Source organism: Clarias gariepinus, chromosome 22, assembly GCF_024256425.1.
Source record: "Clarias gariepinus isolate MV-2021 ecotype Netherlands chromosome 22, CGAR_prim_01v2, whole genome shotgun sequence".
Taxonomy (NCBI): Eukaryota; Metazoa; Chordata; class Actinopteri; order Siluriformes; family Clariidae; genus Clarias; species Clarias gariepinus.
In genome coordinates, this window is record NC_071121.1 from 4736639 (window position 1) to 4759180 (window position 22542).

Here is a 22542-nt window from a genome sequence, read left to right on the forward strand (position 1 = left end):
GTGACGTTTCATTTCTTCTGGAATGTTAAAACCCCACTACACTTCCACACTTCTCAAGGTCCTCTGTGGTTCGGTCCCAAACTCCTCTTTACTTCCTTACATAAGTGCACTACACTACCTATTAACCCTCACTCCTGCATGTGCTGTTGAGCGCGAGCCAATAGGAAGCGGTTTGGGACGGAGCCGGTGGGCGGGGCTTAATACTGACACACGCATCGCTTTCGGCTAAGGAAGAGGAAGGTGTTGTTTTACAGACGCTGTAGAAATATTGGGGGAAATCGCAGTAAACTCATCGAATTCAGAGAGGACACGGGGACTGGGACCGGTACTGAGAGATACGGAGAGGTACTGGAGACATTTTGCGCTTCATATTTTGTTTTTAATCCAGACAGCTAGCGCGCGCGCAGGTCAGCTGTGAAGACGTCTCCAGTGATGGGATGTATTAGCAAGCTGATAATTTTTCCTTATTCCGTTACTATACAGTAAAATTAAAACGAGTTGATATTTTATATTCCTTTAAACCATTGGCTGTCCTAGCTGTTCTAACGTGATACCCAGACGAGCAGGTACACCCGTATTTCGGCAATCCTCGCAATCCTGTGATTTGGTTTGCCAGTTAATGCGTCATGCTTCTCAGTCGTCCAATTGGCTGAGTGATTCAGGACCAGCTCGCCAATCATCGCTCGGGAGGCGGGATTTGTCGGAGTACGGATAGAGAGAAAAAAAATAGAACGGCTGACGCAAACTAGCTAACGTTTGCTAAAGTCTACACAATATCTCATAATAATCCGTATTAGAAAGAATGCTGTTATGGAATTATTAATTTACGCAGTTTCTTATTTTTTTTCTGAACGCAATAATTACATTTAACAAATATTGTAGATGTATATGTTAGTTTCTGTAGATGGCTAGATAACCAGCTAGCATGATTGAGTCACGTGATCAGAAAGAGTAAAATTAGTAGTAAATCGAGTTTAATAGATTTGAAACAAAAACATTATTTTCTATAAATATCTATTTGATTAAATGTTCAGCTGTCTATTTCAAGTAATTTAAAATGCTTTAAAGGTGCAATAGTCAGTAATACTATCGCAAAACTAATAATGTGAGAAATTGTGTGTCTGTTTGTATGTGTGTGTATATGTACGTGTGTGTGTATTTATATTTATAATTTTATAAACACTTAGCTTGAAATCCTGAATTCCAGTCTGTGGTGCTTGTTTCTTTTTCAATCCACACCCTCACATCCTCTTCAATCATTACTGGCGTAATTATGGATGTTGCTAAAGTTCTTGTGAAATTGATTAGAATCGAGTAGACTATTCAATGTGTTGTGTGTGTGTGTGTGTGGTTTTTAACACCTTGTTCGTTCTATAGAAACGTGGAGTTTCCAGTGGTTTCCTGACAGAGGAACATCTTCAGGATGAGCTGGGTCTCTGTCTAATTTAGTTCAAAATGACAGCATAAAAAAGGATGAATGTCTGTAATCCACCTAGGGATCGTGAAAGCCAATATTGATTAGCATTGTATTTATTCCTATTTTTATGCCCGTGGTGGGACCACCAGCTAACATTTACATGTGCATTTACACACTACGGGCAATTTGGGAACTCCAATTAGCCTTATCTATTTGTCTTTGGACTGTGGGAGAAAACCCACCAAGCACGTGGAGAGAACATGTAAACTCCATGCACACAGGCCTCGCGGGGGTGGTCGAACTCCTCAGGACCCGGAGGTGCAAGGCCATGGGGCTAACCACTGTGCCACCAAAAAGAGACTGTGTACAGCTGCTGATAGAAGTCGAAATAATCAGCTTCCCATTGACACTAAGGGCGTTTCCCTATTAGTCATGATTGTTCTCTGGTGGCTGATCATTTATCCCCCCCCTTTTTTCATTCGTGTACACTTGCGTATTTACGCCCTCTGATACAGCAAGTGGCAGTATGCCCCTGGAGGGTTTGCGAGATTATAATATTCGTCCTATGCTAATATTATATGCTAGGTACACACACAGATTTCAGAGGAGCACTGATGATGTTGTGTGATGGCCATCTACCGCCGTTCTCAGGTGCGACTGGCTTCCTTTTCTTATTCGATTCGTGCCAGAGTACACATTACTATACCCGACACCACCTCAGGAGCGGTTCCCAACCGCTATTGTGTTCACACTGGTCAAAAATGAACCAGACCTCGGGTTCAAGTGTTCTGGGAAAAGCTCCCAGGGCAACTGATGTAAAAGTCTGCTTCATGTCAGGTTGCATCACGTCATCATGTTATTTTATTTTCCCCTTAAAGCACACCATTATGCATTACATTGACGTTCCATTTCACTTTGGTGGTTCGTTTCTAATTTCTTAAAGTCCAAGTTAGTGCAGTTTAAAGCTCTGTACGCTCTTCGGTATTTCTCCAACTTGAATTAATCATTCATTAGAAAACCCTGTTTATCACAGCAGAAAGCTGTCTCTGAGTTTTTCGTTGTCAGTCTGCTGATGGTGTAAAAGTGAAACGATAATTGCTCCGTCCTTTCAAAAGCCTAAGGTTGTGGATCGGTAATTTATCTCCAAGCAGTAAGAGTGTGTAGTGCTCCGCCGGGTTAGGACTGCTGCAATCTGTCATTGGTACCGCTGGCAGGACAGCACGTTGCGCGACGCAGGGCCTAAAGACGAAACGGCGTTAAAATTAAAACATATCGTGTAGAGAACGGCGTGATTCGAGCACGCCTCGCAGGAAATCTTTTAGAGCTGAACGGTTTTCTGAATGCTCAGATCCGGTCCTCAGCTGTTTAATCAATACTGTTAGAGTTTGCTGCAGGATTCCTGGGATTATGATGATGATATTATAGTGTATTATTCTATATATATATATATATATATAAAAAAAAAAAGCTGGTGTGGAGATTTCTTTAAAAAAAAAAACGCTGCAAAAATCGTAGTTGCACATTCATTTAAGAAATAAGGTAATTAGTATTTTAAATGATTACACACACATTTTTGTCTGTCTCTCCATCTGTCTGTCTGTCTATTTATTTTTTTGTCTGTTTCTTGTGTTTATATATCTGTCTAGGTGTCTATCTGCTTATTTGTTTATACATCAGTCAGTCAATTTGTTTATATATCTTCCTGTCTGTCTTTTTGTAGTTGTCTGTTTATCTGTTCATCAATCTGTACAGTACAGTATGTCTCATTCTTTGTCTCTGTCTCTTAGTGCAGTTGAGCTTGACAAGTTTGATTACATAAAAAATAATAAGGACGATTTATTTGCATTTAAACACCATAAATATATTAAAGATGGAAAAACAATGACATAGTAAGTAAACAATAACAAAAGAAAAACTATAAGGTGACTATTTGAACAGTAATGATGTTAAATTATGATTAGTTGGGGTTAGGTGTAGTGTGTGTGTGTGTGTGTTTGTGTGTGTGTGTGTTCACGCATGCATGATGTCTCCCAGGCTCTCACACACTCACATATCTTGCAGCGAAGGTACAGTAGCAGTGGGGCGTTCTTCTAAAACAGTTTCTTTCAAACATCTCTTTCAGAATGATTTACTAAATTAAAAGAATTAATATTTAAATTATTTCTTAAAATTATTATTTAAATGTATTTATTATATTGATTGTATTTCTAAAATGCATGTCTCACGGCTGACACTGTTCTCCGACCCAGATATAACGAGGATATGCTGAGGGGGCCGGGGCATGGTACTGTAAGGTACAGGGGACAAAGCATCCGTTAGAAGTCTCCCTGAACACCCGACTCTGTGTAGTTCCTGTTTACACTGCAGTTCCACCCCTCTACTGACTGACAGGAGCCCATTAGTACTGTTTCTTTTAAAATTGCTCTTTTACTCCATCCGCTCTGCCTGAGTGATTGCGATCTGTATTGCTGTATAAATAGCAGTAATGACCGCATGCGAGCGAAATCGTGACAATGGGAAAGTAGCATTATGTATCTCACAGGCCACTCCCGTTCTTAATTAAGGTCTTAATCAGGTTAGTCCTACTTAGTCATGATGACGATGATTATGGTGATGACGACATTAAACAGGCTTGACATGAAGCAAATAACATCAAGCGATTTCAAAAGCATAAAAACGTCTGCCTTATGGGTTCTGTTAGTCGGGAAGAAAACCGTCAGATTTATAAACTGTCTGTAAGTGACATTATTTTAGACATAATAAATGTACGAAGGCACTAATGCTGCATTAACATGGAACTCAAAATTACGTCAGTGTCAGTCTTTTGCATTCAAGCTGGATGAACTCGGGTTTCCGAGTTGAGGCGCAGTTTTATTTTATTCATGTATTTATTTATTTATTTATTTATTTTTACTTGTTGTTGGAGGTTTGATGTTACGATTTAAGATCTTTTTAAATGCAGCATAAATTTGGAAGCTTTTTTTGTTTCAATGATCATAAAAGATAAATGTGAATAAGATAAATGTAGAAATACATTTAAACAGTCTTTTAAAAGATTCTTCTTCTTCTTAACAATAATATTATTTTATTAGTAATAGTACTACAAGAAGTAGTAGTAGTAGTAGTAGAAGTACTAATACAAGTAGTTTGGTCCTAGTACAAGTAGTGTGGTAGTAATAGTAGTTGTTGTTTTTGTAGCTAATCTTACAACTTGTGGATTAAAAAAAAGTTTAATAACCATGATAATATAAAATATAGTGTAACAGTAATTCTAATAATATTTAAAAAGATTATTTTAATAAATATTTTATATAAATAGATGATGTTTTAGTAATGATGGCATATATACGAAAGGTTGTTGGAGTGCTGTTGTACTGAATATCAGCACAGCTCTAACATGGTCCTCCATAAACACCTTAATAAGCACAGTCCTGAGAAACTTATACGATTTACTTTTTATTTCCACTTGTTCGGCTTTAGAATATCCGCGCCGTTAACTTCTGGGATTCCGGGGTTGAATCACAAATAGAGTTAAATGGAAAGCTACTGTAGTGCACTATGTAGGGTGTACAGTCCCTTGTTCCACACTATAAGTAGTGATCTTGATCAGGGTTTGCGGTAGAAGCTGGTTAGATTTATAGCTCGTGTCTTAAACAAATCACAAATTACTACTTTAAATCTGTAATTTGATTGTTACTGATTATTACATGTAAAACCTAATCAGATGACTAATTACGTTACTTTCATGTTACTTTGAAAACATCTGTCATGGCGTGTGCCTGTGATGTTGTCGCTCCTCGCTCACTCTATAGGCTTTCTACATAGGCTCCCTTCTGTAGGAGCATGAAGGGGCGCGGGCGCCAGGTCGAGGCCGGTTGTCGATAATTAATGTTGACGGATCTCGGGCTTTCTCCGCGTTAAAAATCCTCAGCTTTTTTCCCTTCCTCCCTCTTTTAACCCGTCTCCTTCCCGGTTTTTAAATTTTTTCTAAATAAAATGACCCCTTTACCCGTAAGACCTCGTCTCGTGTCCGTATATGTCTGTGCTGCCACCTGTGCAAAAAGAGCAAACCCGTTACAACATCAAATGTAAAACTACAAAGCTCTCAGACGATTGATTAAAGGGCATGCTCATTAACTGACTTCACCGCACATAACGTGATTTTTAAATACATTTTGATTAATTTTTAAACAATTACCAAACTGTTACGCTAGAAACGTAATGTTAATGACATTGGTAACTGTAATCAAATTACATGCATTTAAAATGTAACTACAGTATGTTACTACTACTACAGTATATTTTATATTATCATGGTTGTTAAACTTTTTTTAAATAATTCAGCATTCCACAAGTTAAGATATGCTCCAAAAACAACAACTACTACCTGTACAACTACTACTACACTACTTGTACTAGTACTTCTACTACTACTATTACTGCGTTATCAGGAAAAGTAATTAGATTACAATAACGTGTTTTACCCAACTCTGGCCAAAAGTAACTGTAGTGTGATTAGTGTTACATTGGTTATGAAATTTGCTGACAGTAAATAGGACTTGAATTGACAAAAACAGGCAGACCTGAATAATAATTTTAAATAAGCCCAACCTGATGGAATGTAATGGCTTTAAAACATTTAATCAAATATACAAACTTTTTTCTTTTGTTCCCGAGTTGTGTTAATGCTCTATCTGACAGAACATGTTTTTTCTTTTTTTTTTGTCCTTCTTGTTAATGGATGTTTTGTGTTTGTCCTCAGCGAAGCGTGATGAGGTTTCCGTAGGAGGACACCCACTCCATCTGACCCCTGAGGAAGATCGAGCAGCAGAAAAACATGAGGCTTGAGTCAGGTAGGACTGTTATTCCCCCTCGGTGTGGCGCGAGTTTGAGTCAGCCGCGTGGTCTGAGCGTTCCGTGCGGTTTGAGATGTGACTCACCTACCGCTGAAAGCCTTCTCCTGTTCGTGTTCGTGCTTGTTTTGTAGAACGAGCTATAAAAACCCCCCCAAACATTGTGTATGTAAGGGTGCAGGTTTTTTTTTTTTTTTTATTCGTGAAATACTAGAGCTGCACAGGACATGAAAATTTAAATCGTGATACGGACCTGAGAATAATTTACTCGCAAAAGACTGCAATTTATAACGGGTGTATAGACAGGAATTTAAGCTTTTTTAAATGTATTTTTTTTTAAATAATTGATTTAATGAATTAATATTTGCAAACAATCTTTTAATGTGATTTTGTTCAATTATTTGTTTTTAGTTTCGATAAATACATTTGAACCCATCATGGTAAATTTTAATAGTTAAATATCGCAGTTTAAATCCTAATTCGCGTCAATCTCAATTATTTAAAAAAATAATAAATAAATACATTCATTATATACAAAGTGTATACACCCCTTTAGAGCATGATTACATCATGGCGCTCTCTGGAGGCAAAACAGATTATTGGATGCCTCATATACAGTAAAAGTAGAGATTCCCTGAGGGCAACAATTACTCAAGTAAAAGTCGTCTATTTACTTGTGCACTTGAGTAGAAGTATCCATACTTAAAAGCACAAGGCTTTTATTAGAGCTTAAAGTCGACTTTTTCATAGTAAAAATCTCTGGAGGTCTGCAGTCAGCTTCACAGCACAGATATTAGGCTATTTACACAAAAGTAAGAAGTCTTCTAATATCTTATCGTCTAATAAAACTACTAAGTAAAGCACAGATCTATGAAATATGTACCTAAGGACAGTAACGAAGTAAACATACTCAATTACCTCCCACCTCTGTATACTGAGGAACAGATGCATGCTTTTTTTATGTTTCATCACATACCAGCTTATGTTACATCAGTTTATTTGTAACTGTGATGTGAGCAAAAAATGGATGTCCTGCTTGTGATTGGCACTGAAGAAGAGCAGCGGGCAGTGATTTTTTGTTTGTTTGTTTTTTTGGTCTGAGGGTGTACCTGGTGCTCAAACAACTCAGGAAAGAGCATAAACAGAAGCGTTTGGATATCTGCAAACATATTTTGAACAGATCCTCTAAGAAAGGTGATAGTTTCTTGACTGGTGACAAGACACGGATTTATCACTACGAGCCTGAGAGTAAACGGCAGAGTACAGGAACGTTCTCCGAGAAAAAGTTCAAAAGTTGACCATTTGCAGAATCGGATTCTCAAGCGCCAGTATTGGAAAAAGGTTATCGAAGAGCCGAAGCCTAAACTTCAGTGGTGTCGTGATTTAGCATAAAGATGCACATCCGCACACTTCTGCCCACACACTGTTAACAACTTTGTTTTGAAGTGTTAAAGCGTCCTCCCTATAGTCCTGATCTCACTCTATCAGATTTTTACCTGTTTGGTCCCCTGAAAGCAGGACTAAGATGACAAAGATTCACTTCTGACGAGTGAAGGAATCCGAAAACTCATTGACAGACAGACAAAGTGTATCGAAAGGCAATGAGATTATGCTGTATTTCTCAGTTCTAAAAGTTAAAATAAATTCTCCAGTCAGAGTGCGGATAATATTTGACTCACCCTCAAAAAAAGAATGTGGGTTGTTTGTTTACTAAGCCACTGTAGTCATGTGTTCTGGCTGTATAGTGTACATGTGGGTCGCTTCATGGGCCGGCTTACACCCCCTGCATCGCACTGCAGATTGAACTTGCGCACTTGGGTTGTTTTTAAGATTTTAACGTTTCCTGTAAATGGCGCGGTGGGGGGTGGGGGGGGGGGTGTATTGCTGGATGCTGTGTCTTTTCTAAAGCGCTAAATGAGCTCCCGGCAACACGTGTCTTCCGGGAATCCCGTAATTCAATAAAAGCCTGTCGGGTTAAATTAGAGCACTCTGACGATCTGATCGTACTGCTGACACCGTCGCGTTTTTGACATCTGTAAAGATCCGATGGGAAAAGCAAGCACGATGCCGTCGTTTAGACTCCTTTCTGTTAAGCCGCTGTAAAAGCTCATGGCGCTATGCCAGTTCACATGCCTGTCTCGCTCCGTGCTGACATCACTGATTTTACACAGATAACGGCTGGATCTGTCCTGTCTGAACGCCCCCGGCACGAAGCTATTTCAATCGTCGCAAAAACAAAGGGGGCGAGAATTTCCAGATGAATGAGGCACTTTTTCAATGTTTTTCTCGCACAACACAGCTGTGAATTGACACTTCATGAGGAGTAGGAGTGGAGCACCGATGACAACGTGCAGTTTAACGAGAGCTCATGCGCTCCTGAGTGAAGTTCTGAGAGAAAAACATGAGCTAACTTTGGGGAGGAAATAATGACACGGTGTATTCATTTGCATTATTCATGCTCGCTTGTTTGTTTGGCAGATCTGATTTACAGGCGAGTCAGAAATGAAGCCGATGTTGACGCGATCGGAGGAAGAACAGCAAAACACGAGGGGCGGAATGAGATAACGACCACCTGGCACCCAGGACGTGTATATGATGAGCCGTGGGTTTCATATTTAGATCCGCGCAGTAGACGTCTCGACGCGGCTCGTCCATCAACCAGAGAAACTGAGTCCTGATCTCTGTTAACTTTCAGAACGAGCTTTGTTGGCCCGTGTGGCATGATGTTATTGGAAAATAATCAATATCATGGTTGTGTAAGGCGCTACATAGTACATAGTAGAGCCACCGCTGATTTGTTTGTTTATTCGTCTGTCAAGTTATTCCCTAAACCTCGTATCTTTTATCTAGCCATCTATCTGTTTATCCTCCCACGCTTTCTCCTACCTGTCTATCTGTCTAACTATCCACATTTACATTTAGGTTTTTGGCAGATGGTTTTATCCAGATCGACAAACAAAGTGCTTTAAATTGTCCGTCATTTGATCTATCCATACATCGAGTTGATAGTTTCTATCCAGCCAGTCTGTTGTCCCTTTATCCATCTAACCTTCTACCCATCCATCCAGTCATCTGTTTGGCTGTTTCTCTTTCCACTTGTTCGTCTATCCCGCCACCCATTTGTCCATTCATTCATTCATCCATCCATTTCTTTTGTCTGTGGATAAACTTATGCATAAATGGCAAGATAAATTAATCAATGAATTGGTGGTTTGATGAATAAATTGACATCTATCCATTTATTTATCCACCCATCACCCATTTTTTCTATCTATCCATCTATTCACTTGTTTATCCACCATCATGTCCAGCTTGTCATTTATCCATCCATCTATCCATCCATCCATCCATCCTTCCACGTATGTCTATCTAGACCCATCCATCCATCCATCGACTTATGTCCATATAGCTCCATCCATCCATCTATCCATCCATCCATCCATTTATTGACTTATTCCTATCTAGATCCATCCATCCATTAACTTATGCCTATCTAGATCCATCCATCCATCCATCCATTCATCCATCCATCGACTTATGTCTATCTAGATTCATCCATCCATCGAGTTATGTCTATCTAGATCCATCCATCGACCTATGTCTATCTAGATTCATCCATCCATCGAGTTATGTCTATCTAGATCCATCCATCTGTCCATCGAGTTATGTCTGTCTAGATCCATCCATTGAATTGTCTCTTTAACAATATTTTTATTGATAGTTTTCTAATTTGATTTATAAACCCATTATAAGTGCCTACCCCACAACACCCCTCCCATTACCAGGTTTACATGTCTTAAGAGAAGCTAGACACCAGGAATATTTATAGAAGGAAAAGGAAAAAAACAAAAACATGGAGCTGGAAGTCTGGGGTGTGTGCAAAAAAAAAAAGTGAGAGGGAAAGGAAAAAAAGGGGAGGAGGGGAAGAAAAAGAGAAGAAACGGATAAAAAAAACACCTATCGAATACGAAGCGGATTAAACTATAAATGTAAAGGTAAAAAGTGAAGCATCTCCATCTTACATACTTACAGTATGTCTGTCTAGATCTGTCCGTCCACTTAGTGATCTATTTATCTGTCTTAACTCCCTAACCAGCCATTTATACATTCATATAACGACCAATCCATACGTTCATCTTGCCATTTATTTTTTTTATCCATGTACAAATTAGAGCTGTACGATTTGATTAAAAAAAAAAATCACATCGCAATTATTTAGACTTATATCGCAATATCAACTAAAAAAAAAATATAATAAATAATGGACAAACTTGTCATACTGTAAATTCCCAAACATTGGTTTGCGTTGCCTGTAATAAATTGCAATAAAAATAAATTTTCGATAAAATAATTGCACAAGTTCATATTGCAATAAATATTTTTCTAATGCAGTAAACTGTGCAGCACTAATAACAATCCAGTTATCCATCTTTTAATACACCAACCCCATTTTATATACCAATACACCCCTCTATCCATTATTTTTGTTGTTTTATTTTATTTTAATCTATCCAGCTACCGATGGGTGGGACAGAGGGGTTACTTTGGTTTTTACATGGTTTTCTCGCATGGTGGGTTGTCTGGGACAGTAAACTTCTAGTCAACGACCCGCTGGGGAACCAGCAGCGGTACATTTTATGTAGTGGCTTCGTTCTTCCAGTCTTGTTTCTCAGGTCAAATAAAATGATCAGAGGCAATAAAATTTATTTTTTTTTATTAGGGATAAAACTGGGCTTATGAAGCTTCTTCATTGTGACGGATTTCCACCGACGTTTTCCTTGTATTAGGTCCTGATGTGAGGATGGGATTATTTATTTCAGAAATATTTTTTAATTGCATTCATATTCAAGAAAATATTAAAGAACGAAATTCAGCTTAACACGGATATCGATGGGCTTTGAAATGCATTCGGCTCCATGCCACTTAGATCGACGCTGCCTTATTGTGTACATCATTGTGCAGAACAATGGTCACACGTCAGTAGTGCAGAACATCAGTAATCTCATACTCAGCAGATCGACTGTACACACACACACACACACACACACAAAACACAACATACTATAGTGGCAAGAGGCAGGCAGTGTGACTCCGGTGCAGGGCCTCGACTGGGAGCAGAGAAAAGGTCACCTTTATACATGAGCCCGATCACGTTACCGGTGTGTGTATACGAGGACACTGGAGTGATTCTGCCACCTCACAATGCCACCCGGGGGGCATTTCTAAAAGGTCTGCATCAGATATGCTGAGAAAGCTTCAGCTGTTTTTTTTTTTTTTTTTTTTTTTTTTGTACTCGTCTCATTTGCTAATTTGAACTTGTTTATAGTTTCTACTTATGATGCCTGAGTTTTTTACCCACGTCAATTAATTAATGAAATAAATGTGTTCTTGCATCTGTATGAGGCTTTTATTTATTTAAACCCCATCCTCACGTGGCTTCTTTGTTTTGCCGTTACAGGTATGAGAGAGGTCCAGTAATGTGCCATGGGGTACGACGTCACCAGGTTCCAGGGGGAAGTGGATGAGGATCTGCTTTGCCCCATTTGCAGCGGAGTGCTGGAGGAGCCAGTGCAGGTTGGTACTTTGTCTTGTTTGTTTGTCCTGCTGTCCAATTCTGAACTTGTAATCTCAATATTGCACGGTCATATTCCTACACGTTGAGTTTGTTATACAGGTAGTCCCCAACTTAGGAACATTCAATCACGGAAGTAGCTCACGTGTATTGTACAAAAAATACACTGCAGTGAACCAGATACCAATATTTACAATTATAAACAATATTTTCAGTGAGCAAATGAATGTATAAAATGTATAAATATTGTGTGTGCTCTGAGACAAAAATGGCATCCAGGATTCCCCTCACGACTTAAAGACGCAAAACACAGTGAAGAGATTTACTCTGTGCGGTAATTGTTTTTTGGCCACATCATGGCAGTGTGGGAAAAGGGGATGGAAATTTAGTTGAGTGGATTGGTATGCTTTACATTGTATATTCCTGTCAAAGGCGTATAAGACTCACTTTATCTGACTTGGGGACAAATCAGACTTATGAACGTGCTCCTGGAACGGAACTCATGTTTGTAAGTCGTGGACAACCTGTATTTAGCTCTTACTGTGGCTGAAAATATACTGGAGTAAATCATAGTTATGTTTTTATGAACTGGAGTTTATATCCAACATTTATGTGCTAGTATGTTTTTAACTGTTAAATAAATGGATGGGAGAATAAATGGTTGTATGGTGAAGGGGGAGATGACATAGAGATGATGGGGTAGAAGTGGGGTAAATGTAGGGAGGGGTGGATGATTAATTAGTTAAATATTAATGATGGATGGGTAAATTAATCGAATGAAAAATGGTTATTTGCATGGATGGATAGGTTGTTGGGTGGATAAAGTGGACTAAGATGGATAAATAACAAATGGATAGATTTACAGATGATAAAATAGATTGAAAAGTAAAATGGACAAATTGATAAATGCACAGAGATCGATGCCTGGCTGGATAAAGAAATGTATTGATGGATGGATGACGAGTAGATGGATTGGATCTGTATAGATGGGTAAATGAACTAATGGATGGCTTAATAAATAAATTAATGGATAAATGGGAAAATGTGCGGATGTATAGATGAATCGCTGGATCAACAGAAGGCTGATTGATGGATGAGTAGAGGAGTAAATGGATGGAGGGACAGGTGGGTAGGTGACATGGATGGATGGATGAATGGATGATGGTGATTTAAGTGAATAAATTACCTAATGGATGCCTAGGGTCGATGTGTGTATAGGTGGAGAGCTACAGGGATGGTTAGAGGGATAAATGGATAAATTATTGAAATTTAGGATGGGGGATAAGTGAATAGATTGATAAAGGGATGGATAATAAAAAATTAGAACTTTATTAATCCCAGAGGGAAATTGTTTCTTTGCATATCCCAGCGTAACTGGGGTCAGAGCGCAGGGTCAGCCATGATACGGGGTCCCCGGAGCATTTAGGGTTAAGGACCTTGCTTAAGGGCCCAACAGTGGCAACCTGGTGGAGCTGGGGATCGAACCGCTGATCTTCTGATCAGTAACTCAGTGCCTTAACCCTTTGAGCTACCACTGCCCCCAGATTGCTGGCTAAATAGAGTACATTTACATTTACATTTAGGCATTTGGCAGACGCTCTTATCCAGAGCGACTTACATTTTTATCTCATTATACATCTGAGCAATTGAGGGTTAAGGGCCTTGCTCAAGGGCCCAACAGTGGCAACTTGGTGGTTGTGGGGTTTGAACCTGGGATCTTCCGAACTGTAGTCCAATGCCTTAACCACTGAGGTACCCCTGGCCCAGAGTAATGGATGGCTGAGGGATGATGATGATTCAAATGGATTAAAACGCACAAGTGAGGTGGTATAGATGGATAAACTAGTGAATGGCTCGATGAGTAGATGGAGGGATGAGTGTGTCAGTGGGTAACTGGATGGATAAATGGACTCAAAGATAAACGAGTTAGCAGATTACATCACCTTACTTGGCCCCACCATGTCAGAGTCTGTTTACAGCTGGGTTGTCATAGTAACGCGCTCTCCTCCTCTCTACATTTCTAAAATTCCACATGAATATAAACAGAGTTTATAAACAGCTTCATTCTAAACATGGCTTAAAACACACGCAAACCCCAGAATTCCAGTCTGTTCACGTCCTCGCCGTCCCCATGTGGGTCGGCGTGTCCTCTCGTGATTGGTGCAGATACTTTATATCTGACCGGAGCAGAAAAGCTCAATAATAAATTAAATGAACTCATGTTTGGTGCATCCGACACCTTTAATATATATCCTAAACACAAGCAGCTTTTTATCCTAATTTACAAATGTCACTGTTTTAAAATCTTTTTTTGTTTGTTTGTTTGTTTGTTTTATCCTGCGTGAATAAATTTGTTAGAAATATCTTTCCATGGCCTCCGAGTGGCGCAGTGGTAAAGCGCTCGCCCTATCATCCGGAGATCGCTGGTTCGAACCCCGGGTGATGCTGTTTTCCTCTCACAGCCGGAGGCACAGAGAGAGCTGATTGGCCGAGCTCTCTCAGGGGGGAGGGATGAGAGGTACTTGTGCTCCCACATTAGTCACGGCGCTACAGCCAATCAGGGGCGTCTGTGAGCTCGCGCACATGGAAGGGGCGGCTAGCGCTTTCCTCCGAAAGTGCTTTACTGTTTTACTCCGCCCCTAACGGTGCGTGAGCGAGCAGTTCGAAAAGATGCGGTCGGCTCGCGTCACGTGGTTCGGAGGAAACACGGGATAGCTTTCGTCCTCCCGACTGAGTGGTTGTAGTAGCCTTGATGTGTGTGGGAGCCCCCTAGTGACGGGGAGTAATTGGCCACGACTAGATTGGGGAGAAAATCGGGGAAAAAAGAACTGGACAGGACTAAATTTATAAAAAATAAAAAGAAATATCTTTCCATAGTTGAGAATTAAGAGAGTAAAGTTAAAATTAGTTTTGAACGCAGGACTATTCCTAAGAAGCGGATTTGATCAGCGCAATGAACCTAAGTGGTGATACTCCAGTGTGATTTATAACGTAATGTGAAAGTTTATTACAGTTTAAAAGACATTGATAAACAGTGAGAATGTTTCTTATGGTATAGCTTGTACTGTACCACTGATTACCTTGCTGATCTGCGTGTGTGTCCTGTCCTGATCTGCGTGTGTGTTTCTCAGGCCCCGCACTGTGAGCATGCCTTCTGTAATGCCTGCATCACGCAGTGGTTTGCGCAGCAGCAGATCTGCCCCGTGGATCGCACCGTGGTGACGCTGGCACACCTGCGGCCGGTGCCGCGCATCATGCGTAACATGCTGTCCAAGCTGCAGATCTCATGCGATAACGCCGGCTTTGGCTGCACGGCCACGCTGCGCCTCGACCAGCTCCAGTCTCACCTCAAAGACTGCGAACACAACCCTAAGCGACCCGTCGTCTGCGAGGAGGGCTGCGGGTCAGTGAGCCTGCACATACATCAACATACTCACACACATGGTAACACACACATTGTATGGGTAGCAGTATGTGTGTTTTTAGACTGCACTCTGTTTACTTGAGTAAATTGTAGGGAATTGATTATGGAAGGGTGTTCAAGTCAAACCGGGACTTTTGTCTATTTGTCGTTTATTTCTTTTTATGTGTTCCTGCTCGCTGAATTGCAGATGACAAGTCCCAGTTTGACTTGAACACCCCTCATATATGTCGTAGTTTTCTGCACCAACGGTTCAAAAGTCCATGGAAAACATCTATTAAAATAAGCACATTATTTTAAATAATAATAATTTAAAACTACAAGTAATAAAAATGACCAAAAACAAATTTTCTTTTACAGCAGTTCTTAAGAAAGAAATTTTAAACAGGTAGTAGAATAAGTATAATTTACATTTGTTTATTTTTAACATTTTATCACACTGTACTACATAATAACAGATAAAATAACCCCGTGATTTTGTTCAGTATTGAGCAAATTAGGAACCAAATGTTTTTATTGCACTCGCATAAGGCACCTCTGTTGCTTCACGTATTTAATCTCAATTTAAGTCTCAATAACCGAACCCTAATCAAGTTAAATGCGAAATAAACACACTCGCACTCAAACACAAAAGAGAAAAAAAAAAAAAAAATAGTCCGCGCAGTATGCGGTCAGTAACAGTTTTGCCTGCGTGGCCCGACGAAATCGATCGACTCTGCCGTCTCAGCACGATTAGGAAGCAGAAACTGGAAGACTGTTGAATCAGACGGATCAAACATCAGCTCTAGAGTTGATTAAATGTGAAGAACGTGAGCTCATCAACATTAGCCGGATATGTTTAGTAAAGCAAGGCAATAACTGATGATTAAAAGAATAATCTAAAAAAAATTTTAAAGGCTAAAAAAAAACAAATCCACATATATTATAAAAGTGGTATGGAAATTCTTTATTACTTATTTTTTATAGACTAACAATGACTGCATATCTAGAGATCTGAATCCTAACGCAACCACGAAATTCAGACCTCGAGCTCGAAGAAAATTTTCCTGACCTTAAATTTTTATTCCGTACGTCTAATTTTAGGTAAACTTACTCCTGACCTCTCATAACTGCGTTCGGTTATTCTGCAGAAGCAAATGTCCAGGTTAAACTTGAACGCCATGTTCAAGTAGTTTTCAGTTTTTTAGCTGCATTTATTTTATCTTTAAGACCAGGAGGAAATGAGAGAGACTTGGTGTTTATAGCTGCTTAAACACAAGCGATAAACGGAACCGGTCTGTTTCGCAGACGTTCCATGTCATGAAATATAATTTCATTGTGATGTGTTTGTTTAGAGTTTATAATTTCATAATCTTCAGGAAATGAATGTAATATTAGAAGAGGAAAATGTTTCAGAATGAAATGCTGTTGGAAAAAAAACATCAGCTTCAGGATGCGAACAGGCCACATCGCTGATCTTTTTTCCAGTTTTATTGCTCACTTGAATGGACGTTTTTGTTCATTCTTTGATTCTGCGTCGTCTAGGTTGGAGATGCCCAAGGATGAGGTGGCGAACCACAACTGCATCAAGCACCTGCGCAGCGTCGTGCAGCAGCAGCAGACCAAGATAGCGGACCTGGAGAAAACCGCAGCTGAGCACAAACACCAGCTGGCGGAGCAGGTTAGACCTTAATGCTGCTGATATTTATCATCACCGAATCACAGGAACAAACCCCTGAAGGCTCTGTTATCACGCATAAATATATATATATATATATATATACACACACACACACAATATGCCTATCATGATGCAAGCGATTGTTCCACACTGAGGAACGTTAAGGTCATGTCCCTGAACCCCTGTCGTCTCTGCTGTTTGTTTTGTTGGGCGCAGAAACGGGACATCCAGCTCCTTAAGGCGTACATGAGGGCGATCCGGAGCGCAAACCCCAACCTGCAGAATCTGGAGGAGAGCATTGAGTATAACGAGATCCTGGAGTGAGTGTATTTTTTCTTTTCCCTCCCTTCTCTGTCCTGGGGTCCGTTCTTCATACGTCGCTTGACACACCCGAGATGAGATGACGCATCTAAGATGAGATCATCATGCTAATTACGAAGTCGGTTCTTTGAGCACACCTGTTGTTGATGATTAGTATAGCTGGATTGAGTTGTCTAGGATTATTGCGAGTTCGGCGTTGGTTTAAAAGGCGATATGCATCGACAGTAAAAACACTGATCACAAGCCCTAGATTGGTTGACTAAATGGAAAAAGAGCCGCTGCCATGGATTGCCTAACGGTGCGTGAGCAAGCAGTTCGAAAAGATGCGGTCGGCTGGCGTTACACGGTTCGGAGGAAACACAGGATAGTCTTCGGCCCTCCCGACTGAGTGGTAGTAGTAGCCCCCTAGTGACAGGGAGGAATTGGCCACGACTAAATTAGGGAGAAAATTGGAAAACTCCCTCAAAAAAAAAAAGTAAACATTATATTAGAACATAAATTCATAGGTTAATGGTTTACAAATTACAAATTACATGAGACAATAAAATAAAATAATAATAATAGTAATAATAGTCTTGACGGCTGTGTGTATATGTATGTGTATATATATATATATATATATATATATATATATATGCAAGATACTTTTCTGTTCCCACGTAAGTCAGTCTGCGTCAGTCGTGCTCTTTAACCAATCAGATGTGACCTCGCCATTTCAACCAATCATAACCCGCCAGGAGCGCAGCCTAAATCCTGTTTACATGAAATAAACCTGCTCCCGCGCAGGTTCAAGCTTACAGACATGTTGCTATGACAACAAATGCGAAAAGCGCATCGAAGAACGAAACAATCCAAGATCAGGACAAATCCACAAAAATTAAATCCAGCTAACTGAGTTAGCGACGTACGAAGAACGGACTCCTGAACTCTGTTATGACCTGCCTGTCACTGCTCACAGGAACACAGCCGATGTATCGTGATACTTTAGTCTGGCATGTATCGCATGTATCATGTATCGCCACAATCAATCAAACAAAATTATTTATTTATATAAGACTTGTTAACAACTTCAACAAGTGCTTTACATAACAAAGAAGAAAAAGAAAAATATGAAACCAATACAATCTGTTACAATAAAAATAGACACACAAAATTAAGGAATGGATTAAAACAAAAAGCATAAAACAGAATATTAAGAACAACATTTAATCATGTAGATCAACATAAAGAATAAAAACTGAACATTAGGAATAAAATAAAACATATTTTAAGATATATTTATTAATAAGATATATTTTTAACAGAATTTTAAGAGAATGTTATAAAAAAAACACATTATCTAACTACTATGAACTAAAAGGTAGTGTAAATAAGTGCATATATATACATACATATATATACACCAGGTGAAATTAGGATTTGATATTCTCTTATGAGCTGATATTACATCCTGTCATGATTGTATTATAGCTAATAAGATCAGTTAAATTATTAAACATGAAATTGTCGCATTATAAGTCATATTGTAATGTGTATATGTAGCAGATTTGTTGGCATTGAATCATGGCCTCGTGAATTAAGTCATAATCTCGTATCTCACATCATAGCAGATTCTGTGATGATAACGTTCCTACTGACGTCGTATCACGAGGAAGCTTAAGCTAAAATGTTACCGTATTAACTCCTGGGGTGGTCTGAAAGCGATTCGTCAAAGGATTAAGGCGATCTCTCAGAGACGTTGTATTGACTTGGAGTGGCTCTTCTTTCCTTCCCTCAAAATCAAGTACGCAGCTAAATGAAGGTTCTTATCCAGGACTACTCAGTTAATTTGGACTGAACTCACTTGACTTGAATTTCTTATTGAAAACTGTTTTTTTTTTTATTCCACAAGGGGGCAACATAGAGCAGTGATCCCAGCTAATGATAAAATGCCTTAATGATGACTGGCTGTAAATTAGTAAGATAAACGTTTGACTGTGTAACCAATCTGCCCGTTTACAGAAGAGAATATTTAGGTGTTTCACAACAACAACATGAATAAAAATTAATGCAATCATATTTGTTTTTTATTTGTAAATATTTTAAATATTTATTTAGCTTCTTTAATATAATGGACTATAGTATTTTTTTAAGTTAAATTTTTTAACATGACATTGTTGTAAACGTGATTTCATTTTTGTATTTTTTTTTTTACATTATAAATGTGTGTACTCAACCTTACCTGAACTATTTTCTCTATTAAATTGGCACACTACAGTATGCAGTGCTCTGAAAAAGTATTTGCCCCTTTCTGATTTTTTTTTTTTTAATTTGTCACACTTAACTGATTCAGGTAATCAAACCAATTTTAATATTACATACAAAGATAACACAAGTAAATAGAAAATGCGGTTTTTAAATGATCATTTTATTTATTAAGAAGAAAAAAAGCTGTCCAAACCTGCCTGACCCGCTGTGAAAAAGTTATTACGTCCCGTCACATCTGGCGTAAAGCTAACACAGCATTACATGAAGAAAGAACATCAGACATGGTGGAGGTAGTGTGGTGGTCTGAGGATGCTTCGCAGCTTTAGGACCCGGACGACTTGCCATTATTGATAAAACTATGAATTTTGCCCTGTACCAAAAATCCTGAAGATGTTTGTGACCTTAAACTTAAATGCACTTGATCTGAAACACACCAGTAAGTTCACTCCAAAAAAACAACCAAACAAAAAAACTAGCCTAAGTTGGCACTTAAATCCGATTGAGATCCTTAAACAGGCTGTTAATGCTTAAAAACTCCCCAATGTGGCTGAACTAAACCAATTCTGCAAAGATGAGCAGGCCAAAATTTCTCCACAGTGATGTAAGAGACTCATTCCCAGTTATCACAGACGCTGGATTGACGTCTAGGATGGAACAACCAGTTATTAGGTTTGGGGAGCAATTACTTTTTCACCATAGGTTTGGTCATTTAAAAAAATAAATTTTTTTACCTCAATAAACGAAATCCTCATTTAAAAACAGCATTTTATATTTACTCAGGTACTGTTGGTGTAATATTAAAATGTGTTTAATCTTTTAAGTGTGAACAACAACAACAAAAAAACAGGAAATATTTTTTTACTGCACCGATTGATTTATTGATTCATTTGAATATTTTAAATTTTCTTGTCCAGGTGGGTGAACTCGCTTCAGCCGGCTCGTGTGACGCGCTGGGGCGGCATGATCTCGACGCCCGACGCCGTCCTGCAGGCCGTCATCAAGCGCTCGCTCATCGACAGCGGATGTCCCCTGTCCATCGTCAACGAGCTCATCGAGAACGCCCACGAGCGCAACTGGCCTCAGGGCCTGGCCACGCTGGAGACGCGCCAAATGAACCGCCGCTACTACGAGAACTACGTGGCCAAACGCATCCCGGGCAAACAGGCCGTGGTGGTGATGGCGTGCGAGAACCAGCACATGGGCGAGGACATGATACTGGAGCCGGGATTAGTCATGATCTTCGCTCACGGCGTGGAGGAAATCTTATAGTCAGGACTTGGACAGATTTTGGGGGGGGGGGAAAGACGCAAAGTTTGAGATTTGTTTTTTCTGTTTGTTTGTTGTTTGAAGATCTTTACCTCATGAAGGGGACGAAACCATGTGTTCATGAAGGAACAGAACGGACCGTGTGAACACCCACACCTCCAGCCGGGAATCCTGTTGCCTTAAAAGAGCAGATCCAGGAGAGAAAGGGAAAAAAATAAAAATTAAAAAAGGTAAACCACGAAGAAATGCTGGAGCTTTATCGTTAATCACCACTGACTAAACGAATCCAAGTCGCTTTACCACTTTGTTGTTAATATACCTGATCTCATGCGTGCTTTGTAAATATGGAAAATTTATGAATGAAATATGAACATATATGCTATCTATTCTTGGTATTGTAGAATAGCGAAGACTTTTTTTTTTCACTCCCTTTTTTTACAAGGATTGATTACGGCGCCAGTACAGAGGCATGTACCGACAGACTCTCCATCGGGAGTTAGATCGGACATTATTATAATATATATATATATATATACACATAAACTTATACATTATATACATTAAGCATCTTAAACGTATATAATGAGGATTTTTTTTTTTTTTTTTTTTTTTTTTTAATGTGTGTTTATTTCGCGTCTGCAATTTCTGTGCTAGCTTCAGCCGATCTCGATTTAAGCTGTGAGTCGGCGCGGGTCAGAAAAAAATAAGCCTGTAGAGTACAGACCTGAGAGGAACATAATATCTTTGACATCTGCTAAACTGCTGGCACTTAAGCGAGAGGAATGAGGAGGAGGAGGAGGACACGGAGAACTGTGTGTGGGCTGTAATTGTTCGTTCCCTCCAAACCTCGACCGCGGCTTCGACTTCATGGCTGCGGGTTTTGATTTATTTCCAGTTTAAATCCGTTTTTTAAAAGAACTACATCACGTCTCACAGGCTAATCCGTTCCGGATCCCGTTGTTTTTGTTGTTTTTTCCGAGGCGTGCGTTTCCCGCTGCTCAAAGATTTCTATCAGGAAATCATAGTCGCGTCATGCAGTTGGAGGACGCACTATCGTCTCTTCCTGTTTTACAAAAATATAAATAAATAATTCTAATCGAGACGACTGAAAACTAATCTTACTCTGCCCCATAAGGTGTGCGCAAGTCTCGGTTCTATCCACTCATTCGTCTTTCTTTGCCTCGATGCCACTTCAACACAAGTGTTTTTGCTTCTTTATGCTTCTTTATGTTTTGTGTAATTGATTACTCTGTTAAAAAAAAAAAAAACACAATTAAGTGAATTTATTTTGCATATATTTTTTTGTCTTGGTTTTTGCTGTACATAGTTGATTTTAAACAAAGCTCTGATGTAACTCTCGTGTGCCACGGTCGGCTTTTGTTCTCGTCACCAAAGTGTTTTTTGCGACTTTTGCTCATTGTGCTTTTGTTGTTGTTGTTATTGTTATTCTGCAAAGAAAACACAAAGAAATCTGTCTCATATCCTGATGGTGTATGTTGTCTAGTTCGTTCTTATTCGTTTGGTGCATGTCGTTCGCAGAGCGTCTCAAAACGACCACGTCTAAGATTTTTTTTTTTTTTTTTTTTTTTTTTGAGAATTTATCGTGGATGAGATTTTACACAGACGCGAGTAACATGTGAAACTGCGTGTACAGCACTACGTCAGGAACAAAAAAAGATAATGGAAAACTCTAAAGTTAAAGAAAACTGTTTCAAATAAAAAACTTTAACAGTTAACTTGTAAACAGTAAAAAGCTAAATGAAATCAGTTTTTAATGTCGCCACC

The 22542-nt window shown here is 39.2% G+C and overlaps 1 protein-coding gene across 1 annotated transcript; it reads left to right on the forward strand.

Moving 5' to 3' along the window:
• Positions 1–209: 209 nt before the first annotated feature.
• Positions 210–22327, forward strand: rnf41 (ring finger protein 41). Its single transcript, XM_053482936.1, has 7 exons — positions 210–345; positions 6180–6270; positions 11729–11844; positions 14974–15245; positions 16788–16923; positions 17140–17243; positions 20406–22327. Exons 3-7 carry the CDS (start codon positions 11755–11757, stop codon positions 20758–20760), a joined length of 957 nt encoding a protein of 318 aa, XP_053338911.1. The 5' UTR covers positions 210–345; positions 6180–6270; positions 11729–11754; the 3' UTR covers positions 20761–22327.
• The last annotated feature ends 215 nt before the right edge of the window (positions 22328–22542 follow it).

Bases quoted from the DNA above. Each gene is read 5' to 3' on its own strand.
- rnf41 (XM_053482936.1), top strand. From the start codon at position 11,755: ATGGGGTACGACGTCACCAGGTTCCAGGGGGAAGTGGATGAGGATCTG. The intron at 16,924-17,139 runs GTTAGACCTTAA...TGTTGGGCGCAG, and splicing joins AACACCAGCTGGCGGAGCAG to AAACGGGACATCCAGCTCCT. The intron at 17,244-20,405 runs GTGAGTGTATTT...TTTCTTGTCCAG, and splicing joins GAGTATAACGAGATCCTGGA to GTGGGTGAACTCGCTTCAGC.